The sequence below is a fragment of the Podarcis tiliguerta genome, assembly GCF_965153285.1.
Source record: "Podarcis tiliguerta genome assembly, chromosome: Z".
Lineage (NCBI taxonomy): Eukaryota > Metazoa > Chordata > Lepidosauria > Squamata > Lacertidae > Podarcis > Podarcis tiliguerta.
This window is the reverse complement of record NC_139553.1, coordinates 20,141,751-20,159,687: the sequence shown is the minus strand read 5'-3', so window position 1 is coordinate 20,159,687 and position 17,937 is coordinate 20,141,751. Positions and strand designations below refer to the sequence as shown.

General features: G+C 43.9%; 1 protein-coding gene and 1 long non-coding RNA gene across 4 annotated transcripts in view; both read right to left on the bottom strand.

Moving 5' to 3' along the window:
* LOC310669768 overlaps positions 1-17,937 on the bottom strand; it is a 571,559-nt gene that overhangs the window by 264,795 nt on the left and 288,827 nt on the right. The window lies entirely within an intron of this gene.
* Positions 1-17,937, bottom strand: part of AR (androgen receptor) — a 214,015-nt gene that overhangs the window by 80,858 nt on the left and 115,220 nt on the right. For all 3 annotated transcript variants that reach the window (XR_014507203.1, XM_083423583.1, XM_083423584.1), the window contains exon 3: positions 1,806-1,922. Coding sequence is in view for 2 of the 3 variants with exons in the window: in XM_083423583.1 (XP_083279709.1) it covers positions 1,806-1,922 (117 nt within the window). In the remaining variant the exon portion in view is untranslated. The remainder of the gene's footprint in view (positions 1-1,805; positions 1,923-17,937) is intronic.

The window sequence follows — 17,937 nt, the reverse complement described above, 5'->3', positions numbered from 1 at the left end:
AGGAGCTTGAAGAGGAGGGTGAAGTATTGTCATCTAGATATAGACCATCCATCCTGCAGGAGGGCACACTTGAAATCCCAACTCTCCTGCATCTTCACTAATTCCACCAAGCTCTGTAAGTGAGCGGGCGGTAAAATGGCAGATGCAATTCACTGTAAACAAGAGTAAAGTGATGCATGTTGGGGCAAATAAATTATTAATCTCATATACAGTATAAGCTCATGGAATCTGAATTGGTGATGGCGGAGCAGAAACAAGAAGCCTTGGGAGCATAGTGGAGAGTTTGATGATGATATTGATGCAGTATGAAATGGCTGTGAAAAACCACAAGCAGGTTTGGAGCACAAGAGCCCTCTCCTCTCCTGCAGTTTCCAGCAACTGGTATTCAGAAGTATTGCTGCCTCCAACTGTGGAAGAAGAGCATGGTCAAATTCATAGAGGAGAGGGCTATAAATGGTTACTAACCATGATAGCTATGCTCTGCCTCCACATTTGGAGAAGGTAATGCTTCTGAGTATCAATTGCTGGAAACCATGGGACTCTTGCACTTTTATCCTGCTTGCTGATTTCCCACGGGCAACTGTTAGGTGACTGTAAGAGGATGCTGGACTGGATGTGTCATTGGCCTGATCCAGCAGGCTCTTCTTACGTCCCCATGTGTTGAGCACCACGCAGGACAGATGGAGAGCCCTGGGCACAATGAATGTCTTATTTATAGTTGCAAGCTGCTCTGATAACTCTTTTAAGAGGATCATGAAAATACCAGAATCTACAACTTTTCCACCACAAATCTGCTGCCTAGGACCTTCTTAAGAGAGGTCTCACAGATTTCTCATAGACAACACCTTCTGCTAATAACCACATTTGCCTCTCTGGCTCTCAGGTTGTGAGAAGCAGATGCTTGCCATGTTATCCCAACCTCCCACATGACACTTTTATTTTTGATAAGGGTAACTTAAATTTACATAATAAAGAAATGATTATGCATTTATTGGCGGTAGCCAAAATGATTCTTGTGCATTTCTGGAAAGATTTACATTTAAAAGTTTGGGATAGTGTCCTTCTAGAAAAATTAATATACAAATGGAGCATCGCCAGGTGCCTAAATAAATAGGATAATGTAGTACCACTTCAGTCCGACTTTATCTCCTTTGTAGGTAAAGAGGAACATGCCCAAGAACCTCCTCCAGGCTATGAAAAAATTACTTAATACATTAAGCTAGAATGTAAGGTGAATGTAGTGATAAATTTCTCTTGACATGGTAGAGTATCTGATTTGGTTATTATTTATGTTTATTTAATTCAAAGAATGTGCCCATTCTACAGCTCTAAGCACAATTTCCCAAGATGTCCTACATGCTATATTGCATGTGTTGAAGTCCCTCCACCCACAATGTAATGACTGCTTGCTTGCAACAAAACTTTTTGTAGAAAACTAATAAACATTTAATTAAAAAAAATGAAAACAGATTGCCTTGATTGCGAGCTTGCATTCCTGCACCACAGAGGATCATCTCTTGAGGATCTAGCTTTGGATCTGGCCTTGGAGCACAGGTTGGGGTTTTGTTTTGGCTAGAGGTCCCTGCCTGACTCAGCAAGGGCTGGGGTGCTTGCCAAAACCTCAGCGAAGAAGGGCACTAATCTAATCCATTATCAGTGGCAGGCTTCTGGGTGAAGAGAATGACTGCAACAGCTGAGATCTTACCCGCATACCTGCCTCCAGCCTCATTTAGATACATGACACATAGCAAGTGAATCAGGTATGCTGCAAAGAATCAAAGGTTCATAAACAGAAGTTGGATTACCTCCGAGAGTCATCCCAGCCTCATAGCATTTCCGAAGGCGGCAGGAGGGACAGTTTTTCCTTCGGAACTTGTCAATGGTGCAGTCATTTCGGCTGGCACAGAGGTACTTCTGTTTACCTAAAAGCATTAAGAGAGCATATCATGAATGCAAAGTGGCAATCCTCCCCTTACTAGAAACAAAGAGCATCAAGTACTCAAAGCGACAAGCTAAGATCATACAATTGTAGGGTTTTAAAGGTCCCCAAGGGCCATCTAGTACAACCCCCTGTATTATAGCTAAAGAATCCTTGACTGGTGGTCACCCAAGCTCTGGCGAAATGTTCTTTTGCCAGGGCAAATTATTAACTATCATTTATGCAAGGTGTGCTTTAAAGCTTAAGATACTGAAGCAAAACTAAAAATGCGGTGTAATAATAAAACAACAACACAAATCAACATTCACTTTACACATTTCCAGCTGGTTTTTTTTTAAAAAATTTAAAAATTAACACACACATCAAAAAAACGAAGATCATGACCACTGGGCCCATCACCTCCTGGCAAATAGAAGGGGAAGAAATGGAGGCAGTGAGAGATTTTACTTTCTTGGGCTCCATGATCACGGCAGATGGTGACAGCAGTCACGAAATTAAAAGACACCTGCTCCTTGGGAGAAAGGCGATGGCAAACCTAGACAGCATCCTAAAAAGCAGAGACATCACCTTGCCAACAAAGGTCCGTATAGTTAAAGCCATGGTTTTCCCAGTAGTGATGTATGGAAGTGAGAGCTGGACCATAAAGAAGGCTGATCGCCGAAGAATTGATGCTTTTGAATTATGGTGTTGGAGGAGACTCTTGAGAGTCCCACGGAGTGCAAGAAGATCAAACCTATCCATTCTTAAGGAAATCAGCCCTGAGTGCTCACTGGAAGGACAGATCCTGAAGCTGAGGCGCCAATACTTTGGCCACCTCATGAGAAGAGAAGACTCCCTAGAAAAGACCCTGGTGTTGGGAAAGATGAAGGGCACAAGGAGAAGGGGACGACAGAGGACGAGATGGTGGGACAGTGTTCTCGAAGCTACAAACATGAGTCTGATCAAACTGCGGGAGGCAGTGGAAGACAGGAGTGCCTGGCGTGCTCTGGTCCATGGGGTCACGAAGAGTCGGACACGACTAAACGACTGAACTACAACAAACAACAAACACACACATCAGCAGTGGTTTTAGTTTAAAACAATAAAATCACATGCTATCTATTTTTTAAAGTCTGGGGGGCATTTAATACAACCTTCAGCCTGTGCCAGACATGACCATAAAGGAAAAAGGGATTGGGAGGGAGAAGGGAAAAAGCAAGGACAGGCATGAATTCTTAAAAGTTAACAGTTCTTATTAGAACAGCTGGGATGGAAATGGTTCATGTAGCTACCTGGCCACGCTCAATATGTTACTATTAGTATATAAAGCCCTTAACAACTAGAGATTAGTTTACCAGTGCTCACCCAGATGCCTATGGGAAACCAGCAAGCAGGATTCAAGCCCAAGAGCAACTCTCGCCTCCTGTGGTTTCCCTGAGAATACAATAAAAGCCCGCTGGATGAAGCCAATGGCCCATCTAGTTCAGCATCCTCTTCTCACAGTGGCTGACCAGGTGCCTGTTACGGGAAACTTGCAAGCAGGTATGAGAGCCCTCTCCACTCTTGCAGTTTCCAGAAGGATTGCCTCAACTCACCATGATAATAATAATAATAATAATAATAATAATAATAATAATTTATTATTTATACACTGCCCATCTGGCTGGGTTTCTGCAGCCACTCTGCATGGCTCCTAACAGAATATTAAAAACACGATAAAAGATCAAACCTGAAAAACTTCCCTAAACAGAGCTGCCTTCAGATGTCTTCTATAAGTCAGATAGTTGTTTATTTCCTTGACATCTGATGGGAGGGCATTCCACAAGGTGGGCACCACTACCGAGAAGACCCTCTGCCTGGTTCCCTGTAACCTCACTTCTCACAGTGAGGGAACCGCCAGAAGGTCTTTGGAACTGGACCTCAGTGTCTGGGCTGAATGATGGAGGTAGAGACACTCCTTCAGGTATAATGGGCTGAGGCTGTTTAGGGCTTTAAAGGGTAGCACCAACATTTTGAATTGTGCTCAGAAATGCACTGGGAGCCAATTTAGGTCTTCCAGGAATGGTGTTATATGGTCTCAGTGGCCTAGTTGCCGCATTCTGGATTAGTTGTAGTTTCTGGGTCACCTTCAAAGGTAGCCCCACGTAGAGTGCATTGCAGTAGTCCAAGCGGGAGATAACCAGAGCATGCGCTACTCCTGTAAGACAGTCCACTGGCAGGTAGGGTCTCAGCTAGCATACCAGATGGAGCTGGTAGACAGTTGCCCTGGACACAGAATTGACCTGCGCCTTCATGGACAGCTGTGAGTTCAAAATGACTCCCAGGCTGTGCTCCTGGTCCTTCAGGGGCACAGTTGCCTCATTCAGGACCAGGGAGTCCCCTGCCCCCAGCGGCTTCATATAGATATTAAAAAGCATGGGAGAGAGGACAGAACCCTGAGGTACCCCACAAGTGAGAGCCCAGAGGTCTGAACACTCATCCCCCAACACCTCTTTCTGGCCGTGGCCCAGGAGGAAGGAGTGGAACCACTGAATAACAGTGCCCCCAGCTCCCAGCTCCTCTAGATGGTCCAGAAGGATGTAATGGTTGATGGTATCAAAGGCATTTGAGAGAGGCCTCTAATTATGGAGACAGAGCTTAGCCATCATGGATAGTAGCCATCAGTAGCCCTCTCCTCCATGAATTTGTCTAATGAATTTTACAGCCATCCAGGTTGGTGGCCATCACTGCCTCCTGGGGGAGGGAGTTCCAGAGAGAGAGAGAGAGCGCCTCCAATGAGCCTTCAGCTTTTTGAAGAACAGAACTAGGGACACATTGGAAGGAAAGTGAAGACAGGAGAAAGACAGCCTCAAAAGCAGGGTGAAGGACAGGTGAAAATGACTATGAGATGCACATAACTTATGTAGAATAATCATTTAAATCCAGGCTACAGAAGCTTTGAGAAGAAGGAGCAGATCAAAAACAAGGTTGATAAGGATTCAGAAGATAATAATGGGAGAGGAGTTTAAGGGCTTGAACAGCCAAGGAACACAGTGAGAAAAGGAAGGAAAGCAGAGTAAGGATGATCATTAGTCAGTGAGAGGGGATGAAGGAAAGCTTTTTAAAAATTATTATTTTAAAGAATTGGAACATCAGGTTCAGGCTTACAGCAGGGCAGGAAATAAACCGAGTACCCATGGCAGAGAAGGTAAAGTAGAATTGACTTTAGAAGCTGAATAGTGTCAAGAGAGCAAGTAATAGAATAGAGAAAGCCAAGAGGGGTCAGGAATAGAAAATCTGGAAAATGAGCAAAAGTTGGGAGCCTGAGTTAACTTCATCTACATGTCTCCAGTAAAGATGTTTGGGAGATGGATTGACTGATCCAGAGCCCTTTTGCTGCAGTTTCAGTTCCATCACAGCACTGTAAATAAGCCAACACATCTTATTATTTTAATAGCCTTCCTGTCGATAAATATACCAATGTTAAGGACTCTGTCGTATGCTGATGGGGGTGTGTGGTTTGAATGTTTCAACATAAAGTATTTTCAAACTCAAGTATTTGTCAGAGGTGTGTGATTGTTTATGAGGCTGCTAGATCAGATCATAAAATCACAGTTAGAAGGAACCTCAAGGGTCAGCTAGTCAAGCCCCTTGCAATGCAGAAATCATAGCTGAAGAATCCCTAACAGGCAGCCACCTGACCTCTGTGTAAAAACCTCCAGTGAAGGAGAGACTACCAATTAGCAATTAGTACAAACCTTATGAAAGAGTGCTTTCATAACCACCCGAGGGGACGCGGGTGGCGCTGTGGGTAAAAGCCTCAGCGCCTAGGGCTTGCCGATCGAAAGGTTGGCGGTTCGAATCCCCGCGGCGGGGTGCGCTCCCGCTGTTCGGTCCCTGCCAACCTAGCAGTTCGAAAGCACTCCCGGGTGCAAGTAGATAAATAGGGACCGCTTAATAGCGGGAAGGTAAACGGCGTTTCCGTGTGCGGCTCTGTCTCCGGACAGCGCTGGCCCCCAGCCTCTTAAGTGAGATGGGCGCACAACCCTACAGTCTATCAAGACTGGCCCGTACGGGCAGGGGTACCTTTACCTTTACCTTTATGAAAGAGTAATTGATTACTCACACCCCAGGCAGCCTCAAACTTCAAGGTACATCCAATTCACAAATAAAGAAAACTAGTGCACAGCTTAGGTGTGACCATTGTTGCACCAAAATGGCAACAACTGATGAAGAAGCGACTGAGAGGTGCTATAAGAACCATCTTAAAATACCTAAAGGGCTATTGCATAGAAGACGGATCAAGCTTTTTTTGCTGTTGCTCTGGAGGTTAGGACCCGAACAAATGAGAAGAAAAGAACTTTCTGGCTGTACTTTCTGGCTGAACTTTCTGGAGGTTTTAAAGCCCATTGTCAGGGATCGTTCAGCTGTGACCTCCTCCCCCCCCCAGCATTGCAAGGGGTTGAGCTGGATGGCCCGGGGGGGAGGGGGTACCTACCAACTCTACAAATGTATGATTCTATGGATGTGTGTGGCCAAAGACAACATGTCATTCTCCCTGAATGGCATGCTGCTAAATCCCACCTGAGTTGGAGTCAGGTGTAGGTCAGAAATAAAGATCACTGGTGTCAGTGAAGCTAACTCTTTATTCAAAGAAACCAAAACAGCACAGGCCTAGTGTTCACAGCAACTCTTCCCAGTAGGTCTTGCCCCAACGAGGCAGTTGCAAGGGCTGAAGGTCCCCACTTTCCCACAGCTACCTAAGTCCTCTCCTCTCCAGTACTTTCCCCAAGCAATCAGAGACTGCATCTACATGCAACCAAGCTCTCCACTGCTCTCTGCATTTCTCTGTGTGTTCTGAGAGACCTGGTCTCTGCAGGAGGGGAGACCCCCTGGCTTCTTCAGCAGCCTGCCTCATCTCTGCCTCTTGACCCCCCTCCTCTCCAGCCTCCACTTCTGCCTCTGACTCGGGACTGCCCTCTGCCACAGACTCCTGCTGTTCACTAAATCCTGTTACCTTTTCAGCTTCTGACACCTCCTCCTTCCAGTCTGTCCCACTGACCACTCATTATCATTCCACCACCAATTCCGTGGCTTGAAATCTTCTTCCCTTGGGGGTTCCCCATCTGGAGCCTCCCACCACTGCCTCCAGTGAGCTCATGATACCACCATAGTACTATAGACAAAACTATGGCATTCCTTAGGAGGCGGCTGCTGTCCTAGGGGACTGACCTTGGCTGAATCCACAGTTCCACAGCAAGCAAGTTTTTGCTCTGGGGCCAGCCATGTCCTGTTCCAGCAGTCCCCATTTGCAGGAAGAGCTTCCTCTCAGACACTTACTAGCCAGCCGTATCCCAGGCAACTGTTGAGCCCCCAGCAAGAACTCTTGCCCACCCTCCTCTGAATTACATAACTGTGCACTCTTTTGTCTGACACAGTTGACCTCCATCAGCAAAAATCACATCAACAACCCTGTAATCAAGGCCCCTGCATAAAAAGTCATTATAAGGTTTTTCTCTTCTAATAATGCTGCTCTCCTCTCTCTCTGGATGCATGGTGGGATGTTATGGCGTGGAGCTAAGAAACAACCATGGCTTTTTTTTTTACACACACACCCCCACACACAAACAACAACAAAACCCGCTAAATAATTTCCCCTTATTAGAAGCTGGTTATTACACTCAAGACCCCTTGGTAGCCAAAAAAAGGAGCATAATGGGGCTCGAGTGCATTAATGTGCTATTTCACCAAGTTCTTTTAGCACAACCAGCTCTCAGCGGCTCCTCTCTTCAATGGTTCCCCTCCCTGGACCTCACTCGTTCTTCCCCATTATCAGCTCTAAGGGTACTTGTATGATTTGGGGAGGGCAGGGGAAAACAGGGGACTTGCAAAAATGTGTTTGAGCCTGGACTGAGTGTGGATGGTGAGGGGATAAAGAGGCTTAATAGGGCCCATCTGGGGGACTGGGCACGAAGCTGTAGGTACAGGAGAGATATGCAAGCTTTATAGAGAGTCAGCATGGTGTAGTGGTTAGTGTTGGAGTAGGACCTAGGAGACCAGTGTTTGAATCACAACTCAGCTGTGAAGTTCATGGGTGTGTGACCTTGGGGTCCAGTCACAGCGTCTCTCAGCCTAATCTACTTCACAGGGTTGCTGTGGGGCTTAAATGAGGAGGTGGGGGAACCTGTACATGCCACCTTGAGCTCCTTGGAGAAAAAGGTGGGAAATAAATAAAACAAGCAAGTAAACAAATAACTGCCACCCTGATGTTTCCAGGAGTCTCCCTCCTATTGTTCCTAGCCTCTGCTGTACCTCCCTTTAGGTACCTGCTAACACCCCCCCCCCCCAGTATTTTTCAGCCCAAGGGCCACCTTCCCTTCTGGGCAATGTCCTGGGGAAAATGAGGCAAAAGTGGGCAGGGTAACCACTTCAAATTTTACGTTTGAACAGTAGCTTGTGGGCTAGTTTCTACATGCTCTGATATACACATCTTTACCCTCCATGCCAAAAAGCAAGAGCCATGATCAGAATTCAGGGGGAAATTCTGGTCAGGCAAAAAATACTCTCCAAGAGGTGAGAGAGCCCAGGGGTTCCAGGCACCTGCCCAGGTTTGGTTGCCTTAGAACAGGCTTCCTCAAACTGGGCCCTCTAGATGTTTTTTGAGACTACAATTCTCATAATCCCTGACCACTGGTCCTGCTAGCTAGGGAACATGGGAGTTGTAGGCCAAAAACATCTGGAGGGCTGAGTTTGAGGAAGCCTGCCTTAGAATGTGGTGCCTTTAGGATGTATGGCTTTATTTACATCTATATCCAACCTAAGCCTAAGATGGAGGGTCAACAGTATTGGATCCAGCACAGAGCAAGCAGGTCTCTGTTTCTCCAGCTTCCAGTTCAGCTCTCACACATGGCATTGGCTCTTGTTCTCCAACATAGCAGCTAGATGAGGGGGGTGGAGGAAAGACCCATCCATTAGCCTGGGTTGCCCCATCACTGCAGCTCTTGCAGCCCTGCTCATCCTTCTGGGATGCTTATGGGGACGCTTAAGTGGCCAGCTAAGCTCATTTCCTTACAAAGCTGCAAACTCCTTTTGCCCGATTCCAACCTCACTGAACCCCAATAATTGGAAGGGACTCGGGGCTCCCAAACCTACAGCAGCAGGTTAAAATCACTAGAACTCCTGGACATCCAATGCAGCTGATCGTTGGAGAGTCAGGACACATAAAAGGAAATCCTTCTAAGAACTATGGAACTTGTTCCCCCAGGAGACAGTGACGGCTACCAACCTGTTTGGCTTTAAAACCACCACCACCACCTCTTTATGGAGGAAAGAGCTAGCAATAACTACTAGCCACAATGGCTATGATCTGCTTCCATAGTCATGGATATAAACATTCAAAATTTTTGCCTAAAGAATTGCGAAAGAAAGAAAAAATAAGAGGGGAAAAAACCCCTTAGCTCTCAAATTAGCATAGAACAGAGAATATGTTTAAAAGCGAAGACACCTTACACACATTTTGTTTATTCTTTACAGTGGTACCTCAGGTTACAGACACTTCAGGTTACAGATTCCGCTAACCCGGAAGTAGTACCTCGGGTCAAGAACTTTGCTCAGGATAAGAACAGATATTGTGCGGTGGCGCGGCAGCAGGCCCCAATAGCTAAAGTGGTACCTCACGTTAAGAACAGTTTCAAGTTAAGAACGGATCTCCAGAATGAATTAAATTCGTAACCAGAGGTACCCCTGTATTACTGAGCTATATACATCTAAAAATCCAGATGACCAATAAATTGAGGAATGTGTCACAGAACATGAAGTTAAAAAACTAAATTTGGGTCACTTTAACTTAACTAGGGCAATCCTTTCTGAGAAAACTTTTAATGCAATTAAAAAACAAAAACCTTGTTAAGTTACCAGGTATGAAGTCATTTGGGTATTTTTTTGTTTTTTGTTTTAAGTAGAAAGACCTACTCTTGCCTATTTTAAAGAAACTTTCTAATTCTATTCTTACTAGAGAAATTATCAACATTTTTTTTTAAAAAATGAAAATCTATTCCTTGTTCTGCTTCGGCAGTAATAAAACAGTTATTTTGCCTATATTAAAGTTTCTTTTTGAATCTTCTCCAATAATATTCACAAAGAGATTTTTTTTTTAATGGCCACCCCCCCAACCCCCACTCCTCACCAAGGGAAGAAACCCAGACTTTCTAAAACAATTTTATAAGGAAGCATAAATAAGCAGGTATTTGTATTCCTTTTCCTTTGATACAAGGTGCCCACAAACATGTTCTGGGCTCAACATTGAGAGAATGGGGCTTTTATTACAAAAATTGGAAGGTTTCCCTTATATTATTCACCTGTATAAAACTTCGGAATCAGTAACCAACCCTTTCCTCCTAAATTCTTCAATGGCTTGGAAATCTTGGTACAAGAAATTAATTCCTCATATGTCTCCACTTGCACAATTACTTTGTTATCCATTATCTTGCTAACACAACAAATTTTCGCAATTTACCGACTGGGAAGTCTCTGGCTTGTGTCATGTTAAAGACAACTGGGGCTTTGACATTATTGGGGTTACTGCCAAATTACCTATACAATTGTTATTATAACTCAAAGCTTTCAAAGGTTTCAGCTTCATCAAGTGTTACATATCACAATTATTCCAGTGACAACATCGCAAGTTACCAGACCCCTTACAACTTTAAAAACCTGTTAGCTGGACTGGAAGCAGTGGTCCGAGATGTGGGTGGCATTTCTACCTTACACAATATTTTACTGGATTAAACTAAGAGATCACATGTTGGTAGTAAAATTCCATGGGAACATGACCTTGAACTAAAAATAAACTGTGATTCTTGGTATGCCATATGGATCCAGCCCCAGTTTAAATCCATCTCTCCCATGGTAAGGGGAGATGCTACAAAATTATTTGTCACTGGTACTTTTCTCCCCATACCCTCCAAAGGATTAAAAAGAGAGAGAGAGATTACTCTCCCTGATGTGCTGAAGAAGTTTTTTTGTTTTCATATGTGGTGGTTGTGCCCATACATTGCTGCATTTTGGAGGGATGTATTTCAAGAAATGAGGGACACAGGTGGCGCTGTGGGTTAAACCACAGAGCCTAGGGCTTACTGATCAGAAGGTCGGCGGTTCGAATCCCTGCGACGGGGTGAGCTCCTGTTGCTTGGTCCCAGCTCCTGCCAACCTAGCAGTTCAAAAGCATGTCAAAATGAAAGTAGATAAATAGGTACCGCTCCAGCGGGAAGGTAAACGGCGTTTCCGTGTGCTGCTCTGGTTCGCCAGAAGCGGCTTAGTCATGCTGGCCACATAACCCGGAAGCTGTCTGCGGACAAACGCCGGCTCCCTCGGCCCATAGAGCGAGATGAGCACCGCAACCCCAGAGTCAGACACGACTGGACCTAATGGTCAGGGGTACCTTTACCTTTATTTCAAGAAATGAATAGCATTACAACTTCGGAAGGATACTGACAAGCTGGAAGGTGTGCAGAGGAGGGCAACCAAGATGATCAAGAGACCGGCAACCAAGACTTATGAGGAATGATTGGGAGAGCTGAACTGAGAAGAGATATGATAGCCATCTTAAAATATCTAAATGACTGTCACATGGAAGATGGAGCAAGCTTGTTTTCTTCTGCTCTGGTTGGTAGGACCTGAGCCAATGACTTCAAGTTAAAAGAAAAGAGATTCCAACTAAACATTAGGAAGAACTTTCTGACTATAAGAGCTGTTAGAACAGACTCCTTCGGAAGGTAGTGGACTCTTCCGCATTGGATGTTTTTCAACATCGTTTGAATGGCCATCTGACAGGGATGCTTTAGTTGACAATCCTGCATTGCAGGGGCTTGGGCCAGATAACCCTTGAGGTCCCCTTCAACGCTACAATCCTATGATTCTATTATCTATGGCAATGTTTATGCTTCAGTATTACTGTTATTAGTTAATTATTTTCATTGTAAAATTAAAGCATTACAAAAAAACAGATGACTAGATGACTCTTAGGGTTCCCTTCCAACTCTATGATTCTATGAAATTAAGACTGTCTTCACATGGAGCTGATGCAATATGCTTACATGTGCGATCTAGGAAAGTCTAATCTTGGCATGCAAGACAGCAGAAGGAAATCAAGAGAAGGTTTATATGCAAGCAAGACAAGAAACATTTCATCACAATCATGCACCTCCCACCATTGCTTACAATTTTCAGAATGACTTATCCTAAGCACTTCAAAATGAAGTGATGAGTATTCAGCTAGGCATCCTTTAAAATACACAGAACCATAAATAGCTTTTATATCTTCTTGAGGGTTCTCTTTACCCATCCTCTCCCGACTCTTTCTCCATCTCTTTGGAAATATCTCTCAATGGCTTGGTGGCAAAGTTTAATTTCTGTTTTCCATTTGGCAGGCAATGCATTATTATAGTTTTCTCCACACTGGAAACCACAACAAACACACAGCTCAATTTAACCCTCCCTTTGTTGGTGCCATAGCATCATTAAGGATTTCCAAAAAGGAAAAAACAAGTATTTTTGTGCCTATTATGAAAGGAGGATGCAAACATCTAAAGGCAGCCTGTGTGATTTATGCATTAGTCAGTCTTACTGAGGAACAAGGTAACAAATCATAGATGTGCTGGACCACTGTCTTGCCATGGTAATGGACTGGATGAGAGCCAATAAACTGAAGCTCAATTCAGATAAGACAGTGGCACTACTAATGGGTAGTTCCCAGGATGGGAGGTTGCCTGCTCTTGATGAGGTTACATTCCCTCTGAAGGAGAAGGTACAAAGCTTGGGGTATTTCTAGAACCACTGCTGTCATTTGAGGCTTAGCCAGCCTTGGTGGCACAAAGTCAGCTTCCTTCAGCTTCGACTGGTGGCCCAGCTGCACCCCTATCTGGAAAGGTATAGATAGATTACAGATGTTATAGGTGGATTTAGGGGAGCACAATTGGTTCAGTTGCACTGGGCACAAAGCCTCAGGGGTGCCACAACTATGATTTAGAATGAAGCGCATGAGGATGCCAAACTTTGGAATTGCACAGGGTGGTGCTAAAATTTGAGAGCCCAATATCCACCACTGAACATGTTATATGTGGGGTTGGCCTCTGAAGACTCTTCACAACAATTTTTGACAAAACTCATACACCTCTGAGATAAAAGAAGCCATTTCTAATAGATTTTGAGGTACTGAAAAAAACACGACAATGAAAATGCAAAATTGGTTATTGTTTATGAGAGTAATAGTTTATTATATAATCGAGGAATATGAACATACAACATGTACCAGTAAAAGCTAACTTCTGTATCCAACGTCACATTGAAGGCGGCTGAACTAGATGCCCAGCTCTACAATTCTGTGATTCTGTATCAGATTTCAAGTCACCTTACTGCATAAACCAAATGCAAATCCCTTCCCCAAGAAAACAGAGAATAAAACTTCAAAACAAACTAAAATTTGCTTAGTTAACTCATCAGCATTTATTTAAGATAGAAGTTGATGAAATTATGCAAGGCATAATTCTCACACTGGAACTTGTGGACATCCTACAAAGCTAAATGTTGGAAGATAAAGGACAGACAAAAGGAAGTCCTTATTCATGCAGTGCATAGTTAAACTGTGGAACTACTCCCCCAGGAGGCAGTGATGGCTCTAAAAGAAGATTAGATAGCTTCATGAAGGAGGAGAAGGCTATTGATGACTACTAGCCAGAATGGCTATGCTCTACTACCTCTTTGATCGGAGGCAGCAAATGGTACTTCAGCAGCAGCAATGGAAATCATTGGGAGGGTGGGCAGGCGGAGAAATAGAGTTTTCCTCTTGTGCTAAATTCCTTCCTGTGGTTTTCCTCAGGGGCATTCTCGTTTGCCATTGTGAGAACAGGATGCTGGACTAGATGGGCCATTGCCCTGATCCAGCAGTCTCTTACTGTAAGTTCTTAAATGCTTTACTTCCCCATATAATTTGAAATTGGCCCCTGGAGATTCCCTGTTGCTGTCTTTAGTAAGGAAAAGGAAGTTTAACAGAATCAGTTGGAAGACCAAATAGTGATACTAGCTCCCCTGCCTCACTTCTGTAGTTAAGAGCAATACAGCTGAAAGTCTGATACGTCTCCAGGAAACACAAACATCCTGTCTGTGGCATTTGATCTATGGCAGCTTATTTGCTGGCACAAGTCACTGCAGGTGGCAGCAGGCATCCAACTATGACCAGATAAGTGGCAATACATATATACATAATTTGATTTGTATGCCACCTTTCCACAGTTCAAACCATGCTCAAAGAGGCTTACATGAAAAAACCCACATAATTACAACATAACAAAAGTAGTCAAAATACACAAACCAACCAATTTCCAAATAAATCACAAGATCTAAGATAAAGATACAAAAAAATCCAAAGCAAGAACCCCACCCCCAACAACCCCCAGCCCCTATGATATGATAAATATTTATTGCTTGAAACCACAGGCCATTGCAAGTATGACAACCACACAGAAACAAAGCCTGTGGAGCTGCAGGCTCCAAACAGCCTGATATTTCAACAGCCACAGACAACATGAGATCCAGTGTGGTGTAATGGTTAGAATATTGGACTAGGACCTGGGAGACCTACTCAGACATAAAGCTCTTTACGTCAGACATAAATATGACCTTGGGCCAGTCCCTGCCTCTCACCCTAACCTACCTCACATGGTTGTTCTAGGGATTTAATTAAGAGGGGGAGAACCATTTACCTTGAGCTACTTGGAGAAAAAGGTGGGATATAAATGCAAACATACAAACAAACAAACAAACATTATTTGGGATAGAGTTTACTATCATCAGTTCATCCATCAGATACCTCCTGCTCCAGAACTGTGCCAGCTGGTCATTATAAGAACAGCTGTTTAGAAATTGGTGCCTGAGTTTTGATTTCCCTCTTCCCTTCTGGTCCCTTTCCCCTTATATGTTGTGTCTTTGCCTCTCTGAATCTCTGTTTTTTGGTCCCTTGCATACTTCATTTCATAAACTGACCCCTAGTACTGTGTTTTGTGCACACAAGAGTCCAGCTTATCTAAACAAGCAGGGCTGCATCCAAATGCTAGTTCTACACAGAGTAGACCCACTGAAGTTAATGAACATGACCAATTAGGGTTCATTCATTTCAGTGTATTTATTCTGAGTAGGATACCACCTATAGTATTTTGTGTCGATTTCAGAATGCATATTCCCCTCCCACTTCTTTTGAATATGCGCTGGGACTAAATTCAAGGTGACCAGTTTCCCGATGCCTCAGTGATAGTGGCAGGCGATCTAAATGCTAGAACTGGTCAATCTGATGATGCTCTATATGCACACTTCCATGAATTATCACCTACCCTAGAGGAAGCCCATTCAATACCAATTAGACACTCAAAAGACAAGGGCTGCAATTATGCAGCTCTGTGCCTACTGCGCTTCTCTAATAAGCTGGACTTGGTCATACTGAATGGCCGTGCCAAAGGGGAGAAGGCTGGAGAATTCATGTTCATATCAAACGTAGGCACCTCTACAATTGATTATATTAAGTGTCATATAACCTTCTGAATAGATCCCTTGAATGTAGGGTGGAGAAGCGAGTAGACAGTGATCATTTATTGCTTTGCTTCCACCTTGATGTAAAAAGGGACCTATTCTGTAATGACAAACTTGAACCCCCCAGGCCTACCAACATGGAGCTGACATTTTCTCATATTAGATGGTTGGATTAGCTGGATAAGGAAATTTCTAGGAAGCTAATCTCAGAGAAATTTCTTATTAAGAGAGATAACCTCTTAAAATCTTCATGCCCCGACAAGAATGGACATGTTTCAGGATTTGATGTTACTTCTTCAAGCCTGCTTGATTCACAAAAAGGCAACCCAGCCATTACATTCCAACAAATCTAAACCCTGGTTCGATCAGGAATGCCTCGCTATGAAGTTTACCTTGCTGGGAAAATATAGGAACTACAGGTCTGTCAATTTTCCTTTGTTCCCTGTAGAGTGGTTTGAAGCCAAACGAAATTACAAAGCTTTGATTAAAAATAAAAGCTTCAGGCCCAAAGGGGAGAGTGGCAATGCCTAATAGAGGCTTCCTGAAGGAGAGGCTCAGCCACCTTTTGGAAAATAGTTGCAAACGGGTGGCAGGATACCCCCTCTGAAGTGGAGTATACCATCCCTGTTGGGGTTTTGGAGTCATACTTTCAATCCTTACAGTATATACAATTAACCAACAGCCATAGACACAGTCGCTGACTCTGAGTGAGGCGGGTGCTGAGTGGCCTCCAATGTCAACTGAAGAAGCTCATAGGCTTATTCAAGCTCTCAAATCTGGCAAAACTTCTGGAGTGGACAATATTTCCCTCAAGCTTCTTAAGGCCAAAATTGATTGGTGGGCCCCAGTGCTTGCAGCCCTGTTTACCAGCATAGATCAATTGGCTACCAACCTGGAGGATTGGGGCTTAGCAATTATTCAAGAAAGGGAGCAAATCTGACCCTGCTAATTACAGACCAATTAGCCTCCTAAGCATTATTAGTAAACTCTACACTACCCAGGTACATAATAAACTTGTGGATTGGATGGAGCAAGAACATATTCTCACAGAAGCACAAGCTAGTTTCAGGGCATACCGGTCAACTATAGATCAAGACCTAACACTCAGGACTGCTGACACTGACTGGCAGCAGCTCTCCCGTGTTTCAAGCAGGAGGCATTCCTAGCCCTTCCAGGGATTGAACCCAGAACCATTTGCATGAAAAGCCTTAGCTCCACCACTGAGCTACAGCTACTGGGTGAAACCTCCTGAAAGTAAAGCCACCACTTTGCTGCAGTAAATATGATTTACTTTAATCATACAGTAGTAGCATTTGCTTGGAGTATTGCTTCAGGGCTGATTTTACTGCTCTTTTAATACATTAACAGTTGTAAACCACCCTGAGATCCTGTCAGTTGAAGGGCAGTGCAAAATTACAATAAAATTCAAACATTTTCAGATGTTATCAATGAAATTTAAGACCTTGCTGATTATTCTAAGGCAGTGTTTTTTGTTTTTGTTTTACTTTGCCCCTCTCTTTTCTAAAAACACCCAACACCATCCTATTTATTTATTTATATCTCACCTTTTTATCCAAGAAGCTCAAGGTGGCATGCATTGTTCACTCTTCCTCATTTAATCCCCACAACAGCTCTGTGAGGTAGGTTAGCCTCAGAGGCAGTTCGCCAGAAGCGGCTTAGTCATGCTGGCCACATGACCTGGAATATGTATGCCAGCTCCTTCGGCCAATAAAGCGAGATGAGCACTGCAATCCCAGAGTCGTCCACGACTGGACCTTTATCTTTACCCAGTGAGCAGAGAAGGATTTGAACCCTGGTCTCCCAGCTCCTAGTCTGACAGGCTAACCACTATGCCGCTGCTGGCTCTCTATACAGTGGTACCTCGGGTTAAGTGCTTAATTCGTTCCGGAGGTCCATTCTTAACCTGAAACTGTTCTTAACCTGAAGCACCATTTTAGGTAATGGGGCCTCCCGCTGCCGCCGCGCCACAGGAGCATGATTTCTGTTCTCATCCTGAAGCAAAGTTCTTAACCCGAGGTACTATTTCTGGGTTAGCGGAGTCTGTAACCTGAAGCATACGTAACCTGAAGCGTATGTAACCCGAGGTACCACTGTACTTAGAAATGTTAGGAGAGCCTAAATTCTAAATTCTGCTTAGTTCAGATGAGAAGAAATCACCTTTCCATTCACACACACCCTTTTTTTCTGCTGAAGTCTGCGCTACGTTGTTGAGAAAGAGAGAGTTCCTAGTTCCTTGCTGTGAGCCTTTACAAAATATGCCACAGAGGGAGAAGAGCAAATGTAATTATCACTATTATTCCAATCAGGGCTCATTAGCTGACATCACAATTAAACGCAGGAATTAGATGATGAGGTGGGGGAGGAGAATGTGCCTTAATTTCTTCTGGGAACAAAGATGAGCAGAGGTAGAGAGATGCAAAAGCAGCAACAACGGCAATTAT